Source organism: Antechinus flavipes, chromosome 2 (genome assembly GCF_016432865.1).
Source record: "Antechinus flavipes isolate AdamAnt ecotype Samford, QLD, Australia chromosome 2, AdamAnt_v2, whole genome shotgun sequence".
NCBI lineage: Eukaryota > Metazoa > Chordata > Mammalia > Dasyuromorphia > Dasyuridae > Antechinus > Antechinus flavipes.
The window spans coordinates 579,507,094-579,527,661 of NC_067399.1; the positions used below are offsets into that span (position 1 = coordinate 579,507,094).

Here is a 20,568-nt window from a genome sequence, read left to right on the forward strand (position 1 = left end):
TTCTTTCTACTTTTCCCCTTTAAATTGTTAAGTCAAGAAAATGTATCTACTACTTTGTTAGTTTTCTCTCCTATGTTACCTTAAGAAAATATGGCCTTAATGATATACTAGTTCTTCCATTGCTTCTGTATTAGTGCTAATAAGATCTGTCAGCATAGTATCTCTATGTAATTGAGTAAATTGTGACCGCTGTCTAATCCTTCCTCTACCCCTGCCCTTTGTGTATGTGTCCACTTACCATCCTGAGAACGTGGGCAGTGATAAATAAAGCATTCATCAGAGTTCTCTAAACTCTTTGAAAGCAGCATGATGCCAGCCCTCTAGTTATATTTCTTTACGTGTTTACGTTTTTCTGTATTCTTTCTCTTGTGTGGCTGGAACCCTGGGGATGCAAAGCCATGAGAGAGGCCAAGATGCTAACAAAGTAGCTGTCCCCCTTGTTAGCTAGTTCTTTTATTCTTTAAAAACAAGATAAAAACCATCTGGCTCAGGGCATTACATTTTCCTCCCCCGTGCACCTCTATAGATGGAGAGTTCACCTGCAGTGAGGGTTTACATTGATTAGGGAGGGAGCAGTAATTCAAGCCTCCATCCTCTTCAAGGATACTTTGCAGTCTTTAAAGGTGCTGACCCACTGAGTTAAACTGTCAAGGGAGGATAAAAAAGTAGCTTCATCCCAGGAGGTAACAGCTGCCAGGTTTTCAACACCTTGCACGCTGCTGGAAAAATGTCACAATTGTCAGCAGAAAGAAAAATGACTTGGTTGTCATCTTCTGTTAATGACAGGACTCTATAAAAGGAAGGATTTAAACCTTTTAGAAACAGCAAGGAGTTGTTTTCCCTGCTCTTTCCTCCCTCTCCCCATTTAAATTTTTAAATCCTGGGTTGTTCCAAGTAATCAGGGCCTTGGAATGACTCCATAGAAGCAGCAACAAGCAAGTTACATGAGTTTAAATAGCCCACTATAAGCATGGCAGTGCAGTGGGCATAGCTCCTTTACACAGTTGGATGAGTAAGAGGAAAAAGTAGCATATCACCAGCACACAAAATGACATTATGGTGTGTATTAACAAAACAACAACAAAAAAAAGTCAAATTCATAAGCCAGTGAACTGAGAGAAAACATACTGTATTTCTGCTCTTTGGAGGACAATTTGTTTTCAAGCAGCATCCAGATGGGTAAATACCACGACATTTCTTTTTGCGAGAGATCCAGTTTTTCCTTTAAAAAAAAAAATCTAGCAGCATTTACTTCATTTAATAGCTGTAGTGCTTAGATATGATAGCTTTCCCTTCTTTCTGATTTGATTGATGAAAAAACTCCAAGAATTTAATGAAGTCTTTGATATCAGGCAGGAAGATTTTTTCCTATTTGTTTTAGGTTAGTCATTTTAATTGTGTTGAGTAATTAGAAGGTACACACAGCCAAGGGAGCTTTGTTATGATAATTGCTCAAGAAAAACCCATTCTCTCTCCTATCTACCATTGCCTTGTGTTAAAGCACTTTCTCCCTCTAGTGGTAATATTAAGGACTTTGGCTTGGCACTAAGCAAGGTGTAATTGCAATATGACAAACTATGCTTAAGGGACTCTCCTGTAAATACTTTACTTTGGGTTTTGGCATTATTTCATTGTATATTTTTTTCTTTAAAAACTTGCAGTCTTTTTTTTTTTTTTTCCTAGAGTGCATTGGGCTTCTGATGGGGGAAAAAATATGCCTGATATGTTTATTTAAAAAAAAAAAAGTCCCAATGCATTCTGGGTAATGTTTTGCAGCTTGACTTAATTTTAGTCATCTATTTTAATTACCTATTTATAAAAATGCTTTTGTATTTGTAGACATTATTTAATACTTTGGCAGAAGCACCTCATTTGAAATAAATAAATAAATTGCATTTATTTTAAATAGTCCATGTAAAAGAACTTAAAGGTAATTAATGCAGGTCTCCTAAGTGAGACAAAAGTGATCTTCCCAAGTCTGATGAAGTGATTTGTTTATATAACTTCCCACTTCTGCTGTATTCTTTAGAGTCTAATAACTTTAAAAAACAAACAAACAAACCAAAAAACATGGCTAGCAATTTGTGCCTAGCTACAAAACTCTTCAAAAGAAGCAATTTAATAACCAGCTTTCTTAAAATTACTTGGAGGAAGGAAGACTATATAGGGGGTTGGTATTTTGTTTTATTTTTATTTCAGTGTAATCATTCTTTGATAAATTATATTATCACAGACTTAGTGAGGGAAAATATTATTGAACTCCTGGGTTGCAATGACCATAAAAAGAATATTTTCATACAGAAGCTTGAGCTACTGTATATAAATTACAAAGGAAATAGCATTTATGCTTGTCAAAATCCATATGGACCTAATTCTGTTTTATATTCAACACTTAATCTGGACACAGCAGTTTGGTATGGTTTTTTTTGGTGTTTTGTTTTTTTTTTTTAAGACTATTGTGCCTAGCTGCACAAGTCTAAAAGTACCTACCCTAAGAGCAGTACAGAATGAGATCAACTATAGCTCTGCATTTACTGAAACCAGATTTGGTAGCATCTGTGTGGTATTTTTAAAGACCAGTTCCTGCTTGCCTAAGATGTAGCTTTGGGCACTTGCTTTTTCTACATCACATTCTTGCTCCTGACATAATTGGATGCCATCATATATCTGTAAGGTTCCCCCACCCCTATTTCTCATCCATTTTCATTATACTATATCTTGTTTTGCTATAGGGTTGCTGAACAGACTTCTGAAGCAGCTCTTTGCAAGGTTAAAAGAATGCAGTCTAGTAACAAGTTTGTGTCATTTTAAATATATACCTCCTAGTAAATAAGGAGAAGTCTGGCAATCAATCCCTTTTAGTGTGTTATATGTTTCACCTGACAACTAAACCTTCTATTGATTAGCCATTACTTTGTTAGATAATCCTATGTCATTGAATCCATTGTAAAAAATTAAACTCTTTAAAATGTTTTACCCTAGCAGCAGTGGGAAAATTGAAAACTTGTTCAGAATTACAGCCTGCTTTCACAGATAAGGTAGTTTTCAGCAAGCAGCATCTCACCGGTTTATGCTTGTGTGCTTTATATGCAATATAAAACCTTATTAAAGCACTCCAACGCAGAATTCTCTGCCTCTACTTCAGAAATGAAGCTACCTTTTCAAACATTGCAGTGCAGAAATCTCTCTTGCCTGAGGCTATTTTGAGTATTGACTGACTTGTGTTCTACCTTAGAAGTGTTATTGCAATAGTAAGGCATTGAATTTATTTGCCCCCTTTTCTGTACTGAGATCAAAGGGCTTCCACAAGTTTTAACTCATTGATTCTTATGAACAGACAGGACCCCCATTTTACAGAAGAAATAAGTAGAGTTAAATAGTTAAATAATTTATCTCTAGTTTCACTTTGGTAAAGCCCTGACAAGTGAGAGAAAGGAATCCTGATTCAGTCCAGTGTTCAAACTACAGTTTCTATTCCAAAAAGTACTAATTTTAGAGGAAAACAAAAAAACAACTTTCTGCTTGCTAAGACTTAAATTTGAATTTCAGTTCTTTACAGTGTTAATGCTCTCAGAAGCCTTAAAAAAAAACAGGTATCTTTGCAACTTGTTGTTGTTGTTGTTGTTTATGATGCAGTAAATGATTGTTTTGTGAATGAACAGTTGCAAAAAAAATATTGAACCCTGCGTACAAAACATAAGTGTTCAAATGCACTCTCTTAGAACTTTTAAAATATTATGCCACAACTACATTTTAACCTTAAAATTATATGTTTAATAAAACAGTTGGATTTATAATTTAGGCAAATAAATTAAGAAAATATTAACTTGGCCAAGTCAAAAATAAACTTGATGATGATGGCATAATAAAAGTAGCTATATGCCTTCTTTCTTTCCAAAAGCTTTCTTTATCTAAAGAATGAATAAAGAAAAAGTCTGCTTATTCTTAATGTGAGATATAAATGGAGTTATCCGAGTTTCTTTGTTTTTTTCTAGCATTATTTTAAGCACAAAAATAATTATGATGTCCACATCATCATAAGATACAGTAAAATTGTTCTGGCATTGACCAGAATTGTAATAACATGCACACTTGCCACATGTTTCATCATCTTCGTTTGCCATCCTGCAGTTATGATGTATACCCTGAACAGCATTACCAGTTGTACTTAACTGGTGATTTTAATATACTAACATATTCATTAAGGACTAAAATTAACTTATCAAATTAATTTTTTGGCCCCATCTAAATCTGGATCTTATCCTTTTCTAACAAAATAGGAGGCTTAGCGTATATAATATCGTCACTTGGAAGATTTCATGATCTGTGTTATCTTTTTGGCATGAATAATATTAAAGTTTGTTAGAAATGTTCTCATTTTTTCTCTGTACTCTAAGTTTTATTCCTCTCTCATTTTAGGCCTTGGTTTTTAAAGGGAGATGGAATAATAATAAATGACATTTTTGTAATACTTTAAGACTTGCAAAGCACTTTACACATAGTACCTCATTTGATCTCCTCATCAACCCTGTTTCATAGGTGAAGAAACTAAGATACAAAATAGTTATAATTCTACTGTGTTCATGCAGTGGTAGGAAGGGATTCATCCCTAAGTCTCTCCCAAATCCCTGTCTGATGCTCCTCTACCATACCACCCTACCTTAGGGATCAACAGATTGTTCATCTGTCCAGAATAGGAATGGTTTTGTATTTCATATAAAACTAAAGATAAGATTGTAAATTAAGACTTTTTTTAATTTAGAGATTCAAGATTAATGGAAGAATTTAAAAGATGATTCTTTGTTTTGCAGAGAAGCTTGGGGTTTTTAAAAGCATTTCATAGTTTCCCAGAGGCAATTCAGTTCTTTTCCTATTCAGTCCCTCCTATTCATTGTCCCTCTGCAATGTCTAGCTAAGAGCCTATAGTCTGATAAACTTTATGAACTCTTCATCCAAAATTTTATTTAAATTTGGACAATATGCATTCTTCATCCTTTTGGTTTCTCCTCCTTGGCTAGTCAGACTGAACTCTTGAATGATTATGAACCTTGGTGAATGCTTCTGAACTTGGTACAATCAACAAAATGACATCTACAGAGAGAGGTTGTTATTTGTCCTTTTTTCTTAAAGAGGACTATTGAGGATCATTGACATCAGGAAAGTGGTGTCTTGACTTGCAAGTGAATCGGATTTAAGTGAGGCAGAGTTATGCAAATTTACCAGCTTGACTCTCTCCTCCAGAACCATCTGGGTCCAACGGCAAGAGATACATCAGGATGACTGGAGATGGTCGCAGAAGCAGTGGTAGATAGTAGTTGGAAGACTTCGTTTTCTATAAAAAAATTCTTCTTCCCATTAGGCTCTGTACTGAACTGTCTCTACAATGGCATCAGATACCTTTGGCAAGATTATGTTCCTCTAATTTTATGCCTCAATTGAGAACAATAATTAGCAAACAAAATTGCTACATCTATCAAGGAATCTTTTGTGATTTTGACAGAAGTATAAGGGATACCTTATGGTAGGAGAGTTTCTACAAAATTGTTTTGCTGTAAGAATCAAGTTCTTTAATCATCAAATTGTAATACTGAATGAGTCTCTGAAAAATTAAAATTTTAGGTCATCCAAAAGGCAATGGGAGAACCCATGGTTGTCATAATATGGAGACTACAGCAGTGGTAGCATACTCAGAGAAAGGAATCCCTATGAGTTGCATATTGACTTAGAAAACCACAAATTAGCATTATCCATGTTGTATTTTTATTTATTTTGTTAAATTTGTTTCCTGTTAATCTGGTAGAATTTTGAGGTTGAATTTAACCTCTCTGGACTACAAAATTATATTTTAAGAGTCATAGATACAGAACTAGAAAGGACTTCAGAGTCTATCCAGCAAACCTCCTTATTTTACATATGAGGAAACTAAGGCTCAGACAGGTTAAGTGATTTGCCCATTGTCATACAGATAATCAGTATCAAAGGTGGAGTTTGAACCCAGGTCCTCTAATTCCAAAACTGGTACTTTTTCTATGGAACCATGCTGCCTCTTGATTAATGAAAGTTGTGAAGAAGCAATACAAAATGTTTTATCAAAAAGATGTATTAAGAGAAAAAGAAATGGCCTGGTCATAGAAATGGACAACTCATTCTCCATTTGTATCCATGCAATGCCACTGATAGAGGAAATTCTTCAGTATATTTTGTGGGCTATTTTGAAGGATCATAGGATCATAAATCTATACCTGGAAAGGATTGCAGGACTTCATCATGAACCAGAATTGCCTAGGATGAAAGTACATGGATGGGTAGAGATATATTGTTGGATAAATTGCCCATGTCATTGAGCTCTTAACTCCATCAGAATAAGACTTTTAGCAATTTCCTCTGAAAGTTTCAAAAAAAACATGTTCTCAATCATATACTCCTATTAATTCTTGATCTTGACTAATAATTGTGATTTACAGGTACAAGAAATGGTTCATTGTATGTGGGACATAAAGGCAGACTTTATAGAATTATTTTACTATACTTGTAAAATGTGAAAATTCATAAGGTGAATAGTATTTCTGTGTTGAAACTTTTTTTAAAAAATCTTTTCACAGACCTACAATAGCTGTGCCAGACTCTGCTTAAACCAAGAAACCGTATGTCTAGCAAGTACTGCTATGAAGACTGAAAATTGTGTGGCCAAAGTAAGTAATATTGAAAATCAATAGTATGCCAATCGCTATTCATAAAAATTATTTTAATCCAATGTGGCTGTAAACAAAAGTTACTTTAGGATTGCCTATTCTAGAAATTAAACAAGTGAAACATCATTCTCTGTCATGTTGTTATGTGATGAGTTGCAGCAAATTAGGTATAAGAAATTGGGTTTTCCAGTGCTTCAGCTGCAATGGAATCTGTTGCAAGGGTTTTATGTCAAGATTTGTTTCAGATGAACTCTGATTTGTTACCCAGAAAGTAGTTCTCGATAATCACAAAATTAAGGTATGGCCAAGGCAAGTAGAATACCATGTACTATCATTTTACAAATTAATGTAAGGTTTTAATACATGAATAAGTGAAGAGTATGTTTATAGGGAGAATGAAACCTGAGAGAGAAAGTTATAATTATTACTTCACCATCTATTACTATTAAGCACTTCCTGAAAGAATGTTGTAGCTGATGCTTTTGGTGTGTGTATACAAGCTTGTTTAACCATGCATATAAGCTACTTCTTTCTACTGTGTAAATTAGAATAGTTATGTCATACATGATAGTTTTTCTAAAATTCTACCTGAATCTATTTGCAACTGAAGGTAGCTATTCCCATCCATTGTTGAAATTAATTTACTCTAACTTTCTTATTACAGTTTCTTCCTATCTGCCATAATTGTACTTTAAAAGCCATTTTTCAAAAATGCATGATCCATCCATGGAATAAATACTGAGGTGGTCATTAGATACAAGCTGTGGAGAGTTCAGGTTTTTCTGTCTACTATTACTCAGGTTTACATTGTGGTCCATAATTTGTTCAGGAGCTTTCTCTAGCCAGCTGTTTGACCTCGATTTGGTTATTTTGGATCTTCCAAAGTTAAGTAAATTCAAGTATCATATCTTTTAGAAATTGAAACAATATTTTAGTGTTTTTTGTTTGTTTAGCTGACTTTTTAATATGGAGTATCTGTAAAAATTATTGCCTTTATAGCCATTTAGGGATCTGTTGCTGTTACAACACTTGTAACTTTAACTATGTTATTGTATTTTATATCTAGGCCCTCAGCTATATTACTATTATTATTAGAAATAGGACTATTGTCATGGAGTCTTAATCTTGTGCTCCAAAATCCAAAGGCTGAAATATTTTGTTTTTACTGATACTATTTCTTTGAATTATCCAGAAGTCTGTAGGCAAATGAAGATCTAATATTTATATTCAGATTACAATGAGAAGGTTCACCAGTTAGATCTCTCAGATATCCAGATTGTCTGAATGATTTCTTTCAAAATGTGAGACATATATGACTTTTGTAAAGTATAAATACTTTTATTTCCAATCATTTAATTTAGAAGAAAAAAAGATTATATTTTATAGCATTCCATCCCCTACTACCTGGTCAGTTTGTGTATTTGCTATGTTTAAGTAGGGTTTTGTTTCTGAATTATGTTTGACTTAGGGTCTCATCACAAGTGGGTGACTGCTGGCTAAACAAGGTAAAATCTTAGCATGAGCACAGATCCAAGGACAGGGTGACAATTTTAATGAGTTTTATTGAGTGCCGGCCAAGTGAGCATCTGTTCCTTTTGTTTACTCCATACTTTGTAAGCCAGGATCTCCAAGCTAGCTAGTTATGTTGGTGTGTGTCTGTATAGTGTGTTTTTTTTCCCACCCTCTCCTTCAATGGTGCATGGTTAGAAATATTTTGGCATCTGGTACAATGGCATAATTTCTATAAGGCTCTTGGGTGTGGAAATAAGTTTTCTCATTGATGCTCAGCATTCTGACTCTCTCCCAGATGGTGACCTTCTCATCCCTTTCTTACTCATTTTACTTTTACCCTATCATAAATCTAATTTGGAGCCTCCATTAAATAAATGCCCAAGCTTAAATGTAGTTCTTAGTGTTGATGATGTGATATGCAGTAGAATCATTCTAGATCCAACACATTTGTTCTGGATCCCACAGACATCTTCTGGCTCTCTCTATTAACCGTTTCCTGTTGTTATTTATCTAACTTGCTTGTATCTCTTCTTGGCCCCGAACATCTATTCTAGTTCATCATTCCCTGTTTAAACTGATGACTGAGTGTTCCTTGGCAAGCAATTCTATGTAGTTAGAACCAATCTTTTCTTTTCAAAGAATACAGGAATAGTGAAAACATTTCCTCATTTTATTTGGAGTATCTCATGTTCCCATGGAAGAGCTAGTGTAAAATAGATATAGTTGAAGAGATCATCTTATCAGTCCTACTTAAATTAGCAATTGCATAATCTTTGGGGAAAAAATATGGTTTTCCTTCCTGCTATTGTAGGGCTGTACACAGATACTATTTTCTAATCTTCAGCTATTTTGTAATATGGTTTGCTGCCATTGATATTTCTGCTATTGCTAACTTTGTTTAGATATTAATATTGATTTAAATTGTGCTCCAATGTGCCTTAAATGTTACTTAAACCATTTTACTTTGCCATCTTTATTCTCTTTCATCAGTTCCCCATACAACATCTTTAGTATCTTGCTGTTAGCCATTTTTATCACAAAAACTAATTCAGGGGCAGCTCAGCTGTGCTGCAAATGATATTGTTGTCTTAGATATGACTCAGGTCCTTGTTGAATTCTTAATTCTTCCTTTTTTTTGAGAAATACATATAGACGCTTCAAATTTGTGTAGAATCTCTTATTAATGTCTTTAGCAACATTGCTATTATAACATTCTAAAGTTATAGAATATTGCACCTAACTGATGACATCTTACTTTTCCAACCAACTTTTGAGAATAGTCTTTATATCTAGTTAGAATATGAAGAAACTGAAGCAGAGGATTATAAATGTTACTTTGGACTAACAGGATTATCTTTGATATTAAAGATGGCAGAAGTAACCTAAGAAAAGATTTAAAACTCAGAAAGGGCGCAGACTTGCTTTTGTTTTTAGTATCATTTTGTTCCCAGTTGGATTTGGGGACATTGAAATTATTTTATTTGCAACAAAAACTTTGCCTCTTACTAAGTATAGCATTGTATAGTTCATGAAGACAGTGTTTATTTTGATACATTTAGATGAGTGCTGAAAATATTATGGCTTTAATTAGGTAGCCATTATTGATTGTCACTTTAGTCTTTAAGATCCTTAATTACAGCATGTATACTGTCAACCTTTATGATTTTTTTATTAGTAAAGAAAAATGAAAATTAAAAATTTCTTTGGTAAAATTGTCATTTAAGCAGTTTGAGCAAAATATTGCTGAAAATTTTAGTTTCTTGCTTTGTCTTATTCGATCTAAACATATACACAAAACAGATTTAATTTAGTTGTCACATGTCTTGCCTGGATTTTTGGCCTCAGTACAGAATTGTCTGCCTCTTTATGAGTTTGAGATAAACCTTCAGCAACGGTTTGTAGGGGTTTTATTTTTTTCTTAGTCTGATAATCTGTTTGCAACTGACTGAGACAGAAAAATGTGATGTTCCTTTCCACTCACTCCAGATTTTGATAGAAGACTTGTTTTATTTATTTCCAAAATTATATCCGCAGGAAACAAGCTGTTTAAATTCAGATTATGCTGAAGCAAAATGGTCCTGGTATGAGAAGCAACGTGCTGTTTTACGAGCACAGAGTCCCTTTTCTCATAACTGATTGATAGTAAATATTTTCCTGAAGAATTATTGCCAACCATGAACAGTGCAACTGTTTCACTTTTTTTCGTGCTACTTGCTGTACCAGCCATTGTCGGTAATTAAGATCTACAATTCACAATGCAGACGTTTGCACTTCCTCTGGGTCTGAGCTATTTATAAGGCATTTCAGCTGTTCAGAGTTTCTTTTGAGTTTTAAACTACATGTTAACAGGCTTCTTTAATCTGCTTTTTCACAAGTAGTCTGTCAGGTGGGCCTTTCCACCACAGAAACTAGCAGGTTTAAATGTTAGCTTTGTTGTTAATGTAGTAGGATTTAATCATATCATGTTGAATAACCTTTTTCTAAAAATTCTGAAGTTTAATGACTCTTAGCTATCACTTTTCAGTATTCTATAAAAGCATGAACGAAACTTTACAAAAGCCATTTTAATTCTTTTCAAATTGCATAAAGTTAATGAATATTATCAGTTTCTTTTGGTAATGAGAAAACTTGCACAGAGGTTGTAAGTTTGACACTGAATTGATAATTCAACCAAGGATTTTCTCTTGTAGGTAAGAGTTTATATGCACTTCTTAAGTAAAAATAGATGTACAATTTTTTAATGTGCATATACATATATATCCACCTATATGTACGTATTTTATACCCATATCAATACATATATAGCTAAAATAATAATAAAGTTATTATTTCCAGCAATTAACAGAATGCTGTGCACAAGTTGATATTTAATGTGTTGAATGAATTAAATGAATGAATGCATGGTATATCTAGGAATAATAGCATATAAAAATTTTAAAAAGTAATGCATGCTTTTACATATCATTGAGGAAATCTAGTCATAGACTGTATTGTTTGGGAAAATGCTGAAAATGGTAGAATTAGTTAGGGGTCTGTCTCAAGTCAAGGACTATACCAAACCGTAAAGGCTATAGGAATTGTACCCTCAAATCAGAGTAACTATACAAAACAGTTTTTCAGCTACCAACACTCATTGTTAAACATAAAATCAAAAAGAAACAAGTAGCTGAAAGCTGTTAATGAAAGATGTTAAAAACTTTGCTGAGAGCAGCAATCAGTCTGGTGGCCTCAGTTCCCCAAGTCCAGTTATAATTGATTCTTCTTGTTGGCATATCAGTCAGCTTCATCAATGATCCTCCAACAGAGCAATTCTGCAGAGAAAAAGAGAACTCTGAATTCAGTGCTCATTGCTTGGGAATATGGACAGAGGCATTCAAAAACAGTTTTATTTGACAAAACCTACAACTTTTTGTAGTTCTTTGAAATGAACTGTTTGTGAACCTGTTTAGGAGCAGTAGCACTTTGATGATTGAGGAACTACTGGAGTATCTGATAGAAGTACTTGAACATGCTAAAATCAGTCCAGGTTTAAATCTAACCAAGAAGCTAATAAAATCAAGCCTGTATGTGGATTGATCTGGATTAGCATATGACTAGTCTCAGTGTCTTCCATAAAGAAAAAGGAGAGGTAGAGAGAAGGGGATGAAGCAGGAAAGTTCTTCATCAAGAATTTACTGCAGCATTGCTCATTGATGCATGTTGGATCACCCGCACGGAGAGATCACATGGCTCTTCCAAAAGTCAAACGATCAATTCGCCTCGTTTTGGCTCTGTACTTAATGCACAAACAGTGCGATCTGCGGGGCTGTAATTGCATTGTTAGGGCCAAGGAACAAGCCTGTGCCTTTTCAGCAGACAGCTGGCAGGGAGAGAGGCATGTTGTTAGGAAAGAGAGAGGCAAGGCAAATAAAATTACTGCTAACGCTCAGAGATCGGCAGGAGTCCTACTTGCCTAATCTTACCGGTGGGAGCAAGCGGCTGTTGTAATCCAATTATAGCAGCATAAGCAATTTGTTAGACACTCCGCATAATGTAACAATTTCCCAATAAACTCTGACTTGTAATAACGTCGGCAAGAGCCCGCATAAATCTACCCGAATGGTGGGGGCTGGAGCGTTCGGCTGGGGGCTTGTAATTGGCGCCATCAGCACGTTTTGCGGAGTGCAGTATGGTGCAGTCTTTTAGTGCAGGAATTTTAAGGAGAAAAGCATGGCACACATTGCTCAGAAAAGAGAAAAGTGGCCATTAAAAGGGGAACAGCCAAGAAGGGTGCCCTTGCCCTTTATGTAGAAAACAAATGAGAGGAAGCCACACTTCCTTCTGATACCGAGATAGAAAGAGATAGAGAGAGATCTGGGAGATCTTTTAAATATCTTTTTTTTTTTAAAATAGAGACCTTGTTTTCTATTCCTTCTAACCCCATTGCTCTTTCTTTACCACCGCCACCCCCCAAAAATGGAAAAATTGCTGTTTTGGCAACATTAGTTCATCTTATTAAACATCTTGGTAAGTCTAGCAGCAAAATGTAGAAATTTGGACTTACAAAATCTTTTTTTTTTTAATTATAAGTATTAGCTTTTACATCACAGCATGAAAATTTATTTTCTTTTGTATACCTTAATGTTTGGGGATGGAGGAGGAGGAGCAAATTTTGTTAATTTAAAAAAAAAACTTAATTATCAAAATTCCAAACCTGTCAGCTCTGTTTTGCTTTCTGTTTTAAACAATGTATTGCTCAGATCATCGAAATCCAGTCTGTTGTTTGGTTAGTTTCCTTTTCATTATTGTATATCCTCTCATTTCTCTAGAATATTAGGCAAATTAGGAACAAAGCTTTAAAAAAAATCATCCTTATTGAAAATCTGATCTAAAAATTAGAACTTTGCTAGTTTTGAGTGGCACCTGAATTATTACCACAGGAATAATTTTTGTTCCTAAGCCATATTGTACTATTTAGAGTAAAATTCAATTTAGCAATTATTTATTGTGCTCCTAAAATACAAAATAAAAGCATTTTTATTGATTGATTAATTTTCATAATTACAGGATAAGGTTTATTTATATGAGTTCTAAGAGGTTCAAATGCTCGTGGATTTAAGGCAAGACTTTCAGCTATTGAGTGCACATTGCATGTTATATGTTTTCTGACCCTGTCCTCTTCTACTGTTAATTTATGTCAAAAGACAAGTTTGCAGTCTAAGAGTAGGATACTTCAAACATCCTGTTGTTGCTGTATTATTACAATAAATATTTTCAACGTAACCATTTTTTTTTCTGTTGGAGCAAATGCCTTGTTTGACTCGAGCTACATCAATAAACTGCAGTGCCCCTAATAAAGCCACTCAGTGTCTGGGTTTAACTAATGGCTGATTTTCATGGCTTTGACAGTGAGCTGTGTGCGTTATTTTCTCCTGATATTGTAAAAATAATGAGAGCAAATTAGAACAATCAGTTTACACAGATAGCTCCTGATTGGAGGCGATGGGCAATATGGCAGCAGGTAATCCATCTTCGGGCTCCTGTCACATTAACTTCAGCAGTGTGAAAAGATCAGGTGGGGTAAGCGGGGATCCTGCCCAATCGGAACACTGAAATTAATGAGAAGAGCATTGTTCTGTGATCAACCTTTTAATTAGCAAGACTGGAGACAGAGGGAGTGATGAAGACAGCAGCACAGCTGCACAATACCAGACATAGTTTCTAAAAAAGAAAAAAAAATCCATAGATTTTAAATTATTTTTTCTGTGCCCCTTGTATATAAGCAGTGTGTCTTCATTCTAAATCTGTTTACAGACTTTGAGGAAATGCTGGTTACTCTCCAATTTAATATCCCATACATGGCCACTGCTAATCAGCTCAGCTCCTTCCATGGGAGTTTCATTTAAGAATGTTTTGAATATCATCAAAACCCTTTTTTGGTTTGTACTTTGGGTTTAATGCTTTACTTCTTTAAAATCAAATGAAAGGCAATAAATTAAGTTCTGACAGAGCTGCTGGGTTTTGTTTAGATTTTTTTCTTTTTTCTTTTTCAGCAGCTACCGATGCTATTCTCATTTAGGTAATATCTGAGTGCTTCTGTTTTATACATGGCTGCTGCTGCTTCAAGTTGTTATCATGGGAAGGAAATTTAGTTAGCAAGTTACAACACTTTAGTTGAGTTCCTTTTATTTTTATTTGAAAACTGTTTTCTCCCCTCTACCTACTAATTTTTTAGTACTGAATGACAAGCTGTTTGATATTTTTATCATCTGATAGAAAGTGAATATGGCAGTATCAAATCATGTGTATTTATAAAAAGATTTAAAATTACCCTACAATTTTAAGAAAATAAAGACCCCCTTAACCTACTTATAACTCCTTTAATGTTTCTTTTAATATTGAAAATTATTACTTAAACCAGCAAAATAATTCAGGAACCCAGTTCCTTTAACACAATATTAGTGGCCAAAATGTCCAAATCCACTGGGAACAGCATATATATATTGACAGACCCTTACCATAGAATTCTGTCAGTGACTGATTCACTTTTACATATAGAACTAGATGCTTCAAATGGCACGTGTTGTGTTAAGTTGTGTTAAGTAAATTAACAAAACATATACTTGCAAAGGAGATCAGATGGGGGGATTTCTTTCTCTTATATACCTATAATCATCTGCAGAAGGCAGGTAAATGATATGTTAGTATGTAAAGAGTAATACCTGGTGAGGCCTGTGTTTATTGAGGACAAAATAGAAATAATGGGCATAAAAGGTTATATGAACTATTCAAATTAGTTATAGGACTTTCCTTATAGTAGTTGCTGTCAAGGAAACTTGTGGAATCATGTCCAATCTTGCATCTCCTAAGATAGTAAATTACAGAGACTAAATAAATCCACAATATTTCTAGTCCATGGAAAGGCTCAATAGAATAGAAGTACTTCACTGCCCCCTAGCCAGACAACCCATTCCTAGTAAATATTGTTCCTGGAATGATGTCAGCGCGGAAGCCCAAATTCTGTGGGCCACAGTGAGCTTTTGTTAGAAATACTTCAATAGTCTGTTCCATTGTTTTAGGGTTCATATGGTAATGAGAAGTAATACTCTCTTATAATATTACAATTATTACTAATATCTAATACTTTTTGTTCTTAAAGCATTAGTGTACATAGCACACAAAGTTAAAATTTGCTTGATGTTTTGCTTACTGCTTCTTTTACATGCCTAAATTTGGATTGCTGATTAAAATATTTAAAATTCATATGTTGCTTTTTCAGCTTTTAATAGATATTTATAGAGATAAGCATCTTCACATTGTTTACCAGTTTCAGAAGTTCAATGCATGTGAGCTTTCTGGTAATAAATATATTCCAGAACTGGGTGTCTAAACAGATCTCCTGCAAAGTTGTTGAAACCAAATTAATGAACAAGTAGTTTTATTCTTTGTGACAGTGACTTGTTTTCATAGGATATATAAGATTTAGACTTTAATAACTTTTCCTTTATACCAGGTTTCCACAAAAATAAAGTAGTGCTCTTTTTCTTCCTTCAAAGATGCTAGAGTTCCACTTGATTCATTTATCTTACCTATGTCTGTACTTACTGTTAAAGAACTTTTTTTCCCCAATAGCTGTGTTAAAAGGTATATTTAAAAAATAGACTTTTTAAAGTCTATAATAGTTAGGTCAAGCCATTTCTAGAAGCATAACCAGTTGACTATATAATTGCTTAACTCCTTTTTATTCCCTAAGTGAACTATAATTACAAAGTCACCTCATGAGCCCTTCCTTCTAGAATTCATCTGTTCCTCTTTAACCTCAAAAGAATTTTCACCCATAGTTTGATGACTCAACTCACCACAAGTACCTTAGAATGCAACAAATAGAACCACTCAAATCTTATTGAGTGATTTCACATTCTTCTATTCTAAGAAAGTTTTCCTTCCTTGTTGATTTTTGGGCTGGAAACATGTTAACCTTAAAAGAATACAAATAATTTTATGATTGTCCATTTCATTGTTCACCCATCCTTATGCTGAAAGACTTTAAGAGTAATTTTCACCAATCCTCAGGAGAGAAAATGGAGTTGGAGACCCCTGTATGTTTTCCTTAAACTTAGTGCCCCACACTAAGAAGGACCTATAAGTTTCTCAACATATTTTCTACATTACCTTTGTCATATAACATAAGCAATTTAATTTTGTTTTCCCTTCTTTAAATATTGTACCATATTTTTAGCCCAAAATTTCTGAGTTATATGTCCAGTAATTCCATTATCTGATGGCTTTAAATGCTTAGCATATAATAATTTCCCATCTTGTAAATCTGGTCTTCAGTTCTCTAAGATTTGACTTTGACTGTTCTTCTCTTTTCCCTGTTTTTCTGCATATAAAATATCTGAGATGTTAAAGATAACTGATGGTAACTTGTGGATTCCCTCAGAATGATTAGCATAAGAGGATTGTTTTAGGATTACAATCTCTGCCCTACTGCCTTTGGTAAAACCAGCATTCTGGAGGTGCCCTTCCCCCTCCTGTCCAAAAACTCATGTCTAAATAAGCATGCTCATTTATTTCTTTTTTTTTTCCCTATTTTTTCTTTTCTTTTTTTTTAATTAAAGCTTTTTATTTACAAGACATATGCATGGGTAATTTTTCAACATTGATCCTTGCAAAACGTTCCGTTCCAAATTTTTCTCTCCTCCTCCCCACCCCCTCTCCTAGATGGCAGGTAGTCCAATACATATTAATTATGTTAAAATATATGTTAAATCCAATATATGTATACATATTTATATCGTTATCTTGCTACACAAGAAAAATCAGATCTAGAAAGAAAATAATCCTGAGAAGGAAAACAAATTCCAAGCAAACATCAACAGAAAGCATGAAAATGCTATATTGTGATCCACATTCAGTTACCACAGGCATCTCTGGGAGTATATGGCTTTCTTCATCACTGAACAATTGGAACTGGTTTGAATCATCTCATTGTTGAAAAGAGCCATGTCCATCAGAATTGATCATAGTCTTCTTGTTGCCATGTATAATGATCTCCTGGTTCTGCTCATTTCACTTAGAATCAGTTCATGTAACTCTCTCCAGGCCTCTCTGAAATCATCCTGTTGGTTGATTCTTATAGAACAATAATATTCCATAACATTCATATACCATAATTTATTCAGCCATTCTCCAATTGATGGGCATCCATTCAGTTTCCAGTTTCTAGCCACTACAAAAAGGGCTGCCACAAACAATACTCATTTATTTCTAAAGGCTCCTTAGGCCTTAATCAACAGATAGCATTTTTTTAGAGAAAGAATAAAAATTCTTTGGAAGAGCATTTGGATAATTGAATGATTGAGTAGAAATTATGACATCAGAAGTATGATTGTACTTCATTACCCTATTTATTATACATAGGGGATCTAAGTAAAAGAATGAGTGATATGACATAGGTCCATCAAATCATTTTCATAAAGCAAATGTTCACAGATGTTATTCTAATGTTCGTTTTAAGTATATTGAATAATGTATGGAGAAAAATAGAAGATTGACTATTAGGATTACCAAATTTCATGCCTAACTACATAGAAGCATTCTAGATGCATTTGCTAATATAAAAAACTAAAACCATATTAAGCTGGATTTTTTGAAAAAATTGCTCATGCCGTGAACCTAAATTTAGGCATTCTCTTTTATTTTGAGCTTTATAACTCAAGCATTTCTTACTCCTCTCTCTATTAGAAACACCTAAAAGAATGAGAAATTCAAATTGTAAATATTTCTTTGAGGGGCAAGGGGTATGTGAAAAGGGAGACAAAAGAGAAAGGAATAAAACCAGGTTTAGAAAGAAATGGTTCCTACAGTGTTAACTATGGAGTCTGTAGCGTGACTCTAATGGAATATCATGGCAGGGGGTATAATACTGTAAATAAGATGAATATGCCACTTGTGGATTAATGGGCAACCTAAAGAGTGGCTTTATTTACATCTGTGTGGGGTTTATTTGCAGTTTATGGGAATGTTTTTTTCCCTCTTTTTTTTTAGGTTATGTATTTGGATTAAAGTGTTCATAATCTTAGTGTGTTAAGCAATGAGGTAATTGTTTTTAAAAAATTAATCTCTTCAGGTCCTATTTTCTGTTAGTTTAAGTAGGACTTACTGTCTATATTTTTGTTTTGTTTTTCATAGGTTGAAAAGGGAGTTTTGTCCTCCAAGTAACTTTGTTCCTATGCTGTTCTTTTAGAGAATAGGGATTTCTGAGATAATTTGTAAAGTTAGATGGCCTTGAAACAATTTATTGCATTTTATATAGAGAAAAGGAAAAACAAAAAAGTAGAGAATGTATAATGTCTGAATTACAATAGGTTTCATTTAAGAGGATACAGTTTTATAAAACTGAAGGAAAATTTATACTTTTCAAAGACAAGCTTAGGACAATGCATATTTAATTGTATCCAACCTGACTTCAATACCCAATATTAGAATATGTATGAGTAAATGATTATTTGACTGAGGATTTGCATAATCAATTTCTTTAAAGAATTTTGAAGGTTTATGTTATTTGCTTTTGAAATTATAAATAGATATCTCTTTCTCTACTACTGTATCTTCCTAAGCACATTTCATTTAAAAGTCAAGAGATTCAAAGTATGCTTCTTAAATATCCAATATGGGAAAATAAAAACCACATTCACCAAAAATTTATTCATTAAGAATCAGTGACTAATATTCTGAAATTAAAAGTAAAATGAGAAAATATATATCACCCTACCAACCTTTCTCAAAACATGGATCTCACTAAAATATAATACTTTTAAAGATTGGATTAAATGGGAAATGAAGTTGCATTAGACTAATTTTCTATCTGTGTGTTATATTTATAACAACTAGATTTAAAAATGCAGCAGCCATTTGTGTTGAACCTGACAAGCCTCTGCAAACCATAGAGAACATAGTAGATATGGTAATCAGGAAGTAATTCCTACTCAATGTTATAATTTGTTAAACAGTTAGCCAAGTTTAGAAAATATTTAAGCACATGTAGCTACTTTAATCTCAACACTAATTTTTTGTTTGTTTTTCTTCTCTTGCACTTATAGTATATTCCCTTTTAGCATTCACTTAAGAGATCATAAAAATTAAAAATACCTTAATTAGCAACCACAAAAAAGTAAAACTGTTAATTGAACCTTGTAATTTCTAAGAGGAACTGTCTGTTATGCTCTCCTTTTAAGGCTTTGATTGTATGTAATAAAACTGTTGCTTAATTAATGCCAGTGTTCTGAAGCCTTTGGATTTCACAAAATTGAATGAAGTGAAAGAGCCAAGAGACAAAATCAAATCGCTTTTCTATCAATGTTAATTTAGGTATGTCATTCTTGTTCTAGATCATGAATTAGAGCTTCAAACATATATCAGATGGATTTCAAGAGAAGCATAACAATCAGTCCTATCTTAAGAAACATGATTGGTAATCTTAGTCGGTTAATGAATCATAGTTTTTAAATAGTTTCTTATCTTCCTTATGCTTCTCAAGAAAAGAGAATGATAGTGTTATCATGATTTGTATTATCCCAAGAGAAAATACAAAACCAAAAACTGTATTATTTTGCACATTGGCATTGATTCCTGCAGTGGGAAATCAGAACTGTTAGAGTTACGCAATTCAGTCTTTGGAAATTGTTCTTTGACAGACTTAGTGTATGTTTACAAAGCTTAAGACAAAAGAAACTTAAATCTATTGGAACCCTAAATATTACAGGGGGAAATGTGTAAACAATATGCTCTAGATACACTGTGTTTGGTTTATGATAGCGGCAGTATCTGCATGTTGAACTAAGTAGGGCATTATATATTTTTTTTATATTTTACCTCTTAGTGCCAGAAATGTTGCTAAATTTTAGAATGCAGGCTATTGAAGAGTTTAATAAAGAGATCTCCCAAGATATAACTCTCCAAAGGGCTAATCTCTGCATACCTCTATTTTTTCTTTGATTCAAGGAATTTATTAGCTGTTCTCATATGTGTATTGATTTTAAGAAAGCTGTTGAAATGCAGTGCTTTCAAGAGGGAACATTTGAAATTCAGCAATGAAAAATAAAGTACTTTTCAATTTGGAGCTGCAGTGCCAGAGTGATTGTGCTGTAACCTTTAAACTAATTGCAGTCTTGGAGGCTTCTCAAGTGGTGGTCATGATCTTTCTAGATTGGGTGGGATTACTACATCATTTTTTAATGATAGATTTTCTTGAATTTATAGTAAGTGAAACATAAGCATTTAGAGTAGAGACACTTTCAGGGACAATATCAATCCCATTGGTTCAAGGTCCTTGTGGAAGAGGAAGTCCACAAATATATGAGAAGAATACAGCTTTCAATTT

At 33.7% G+C, this 20,568-nt stretch overlaps 1 protein-coding gene across 10 annotated transcripts in view; it reads left to right on the top strand.

The window, feature by feature from the left end:
* Positions 1-20,568, top strand: part of BTRC (beta-transducin repeat containing E3 ubiquitin protein ligase) — a 190,852-nt gene that overhangs the window by 103,182 nt on the left and 67,102 nt on the right. For all 10 annotated transcript variants that reach the window (XM_051981257.1, XM_051981250.1, XM_051981253.1 and 7 more), the window contains one exon: positions 6,603-6,692. In XM_051981257.1, coding sequence (XP_051837217.1) covers positions 6,603-6,692 — 90 coding nt within the window. The remainder of the gene's footprint in view (positions 1-6,602; positions 6,693-20,568) is intronic.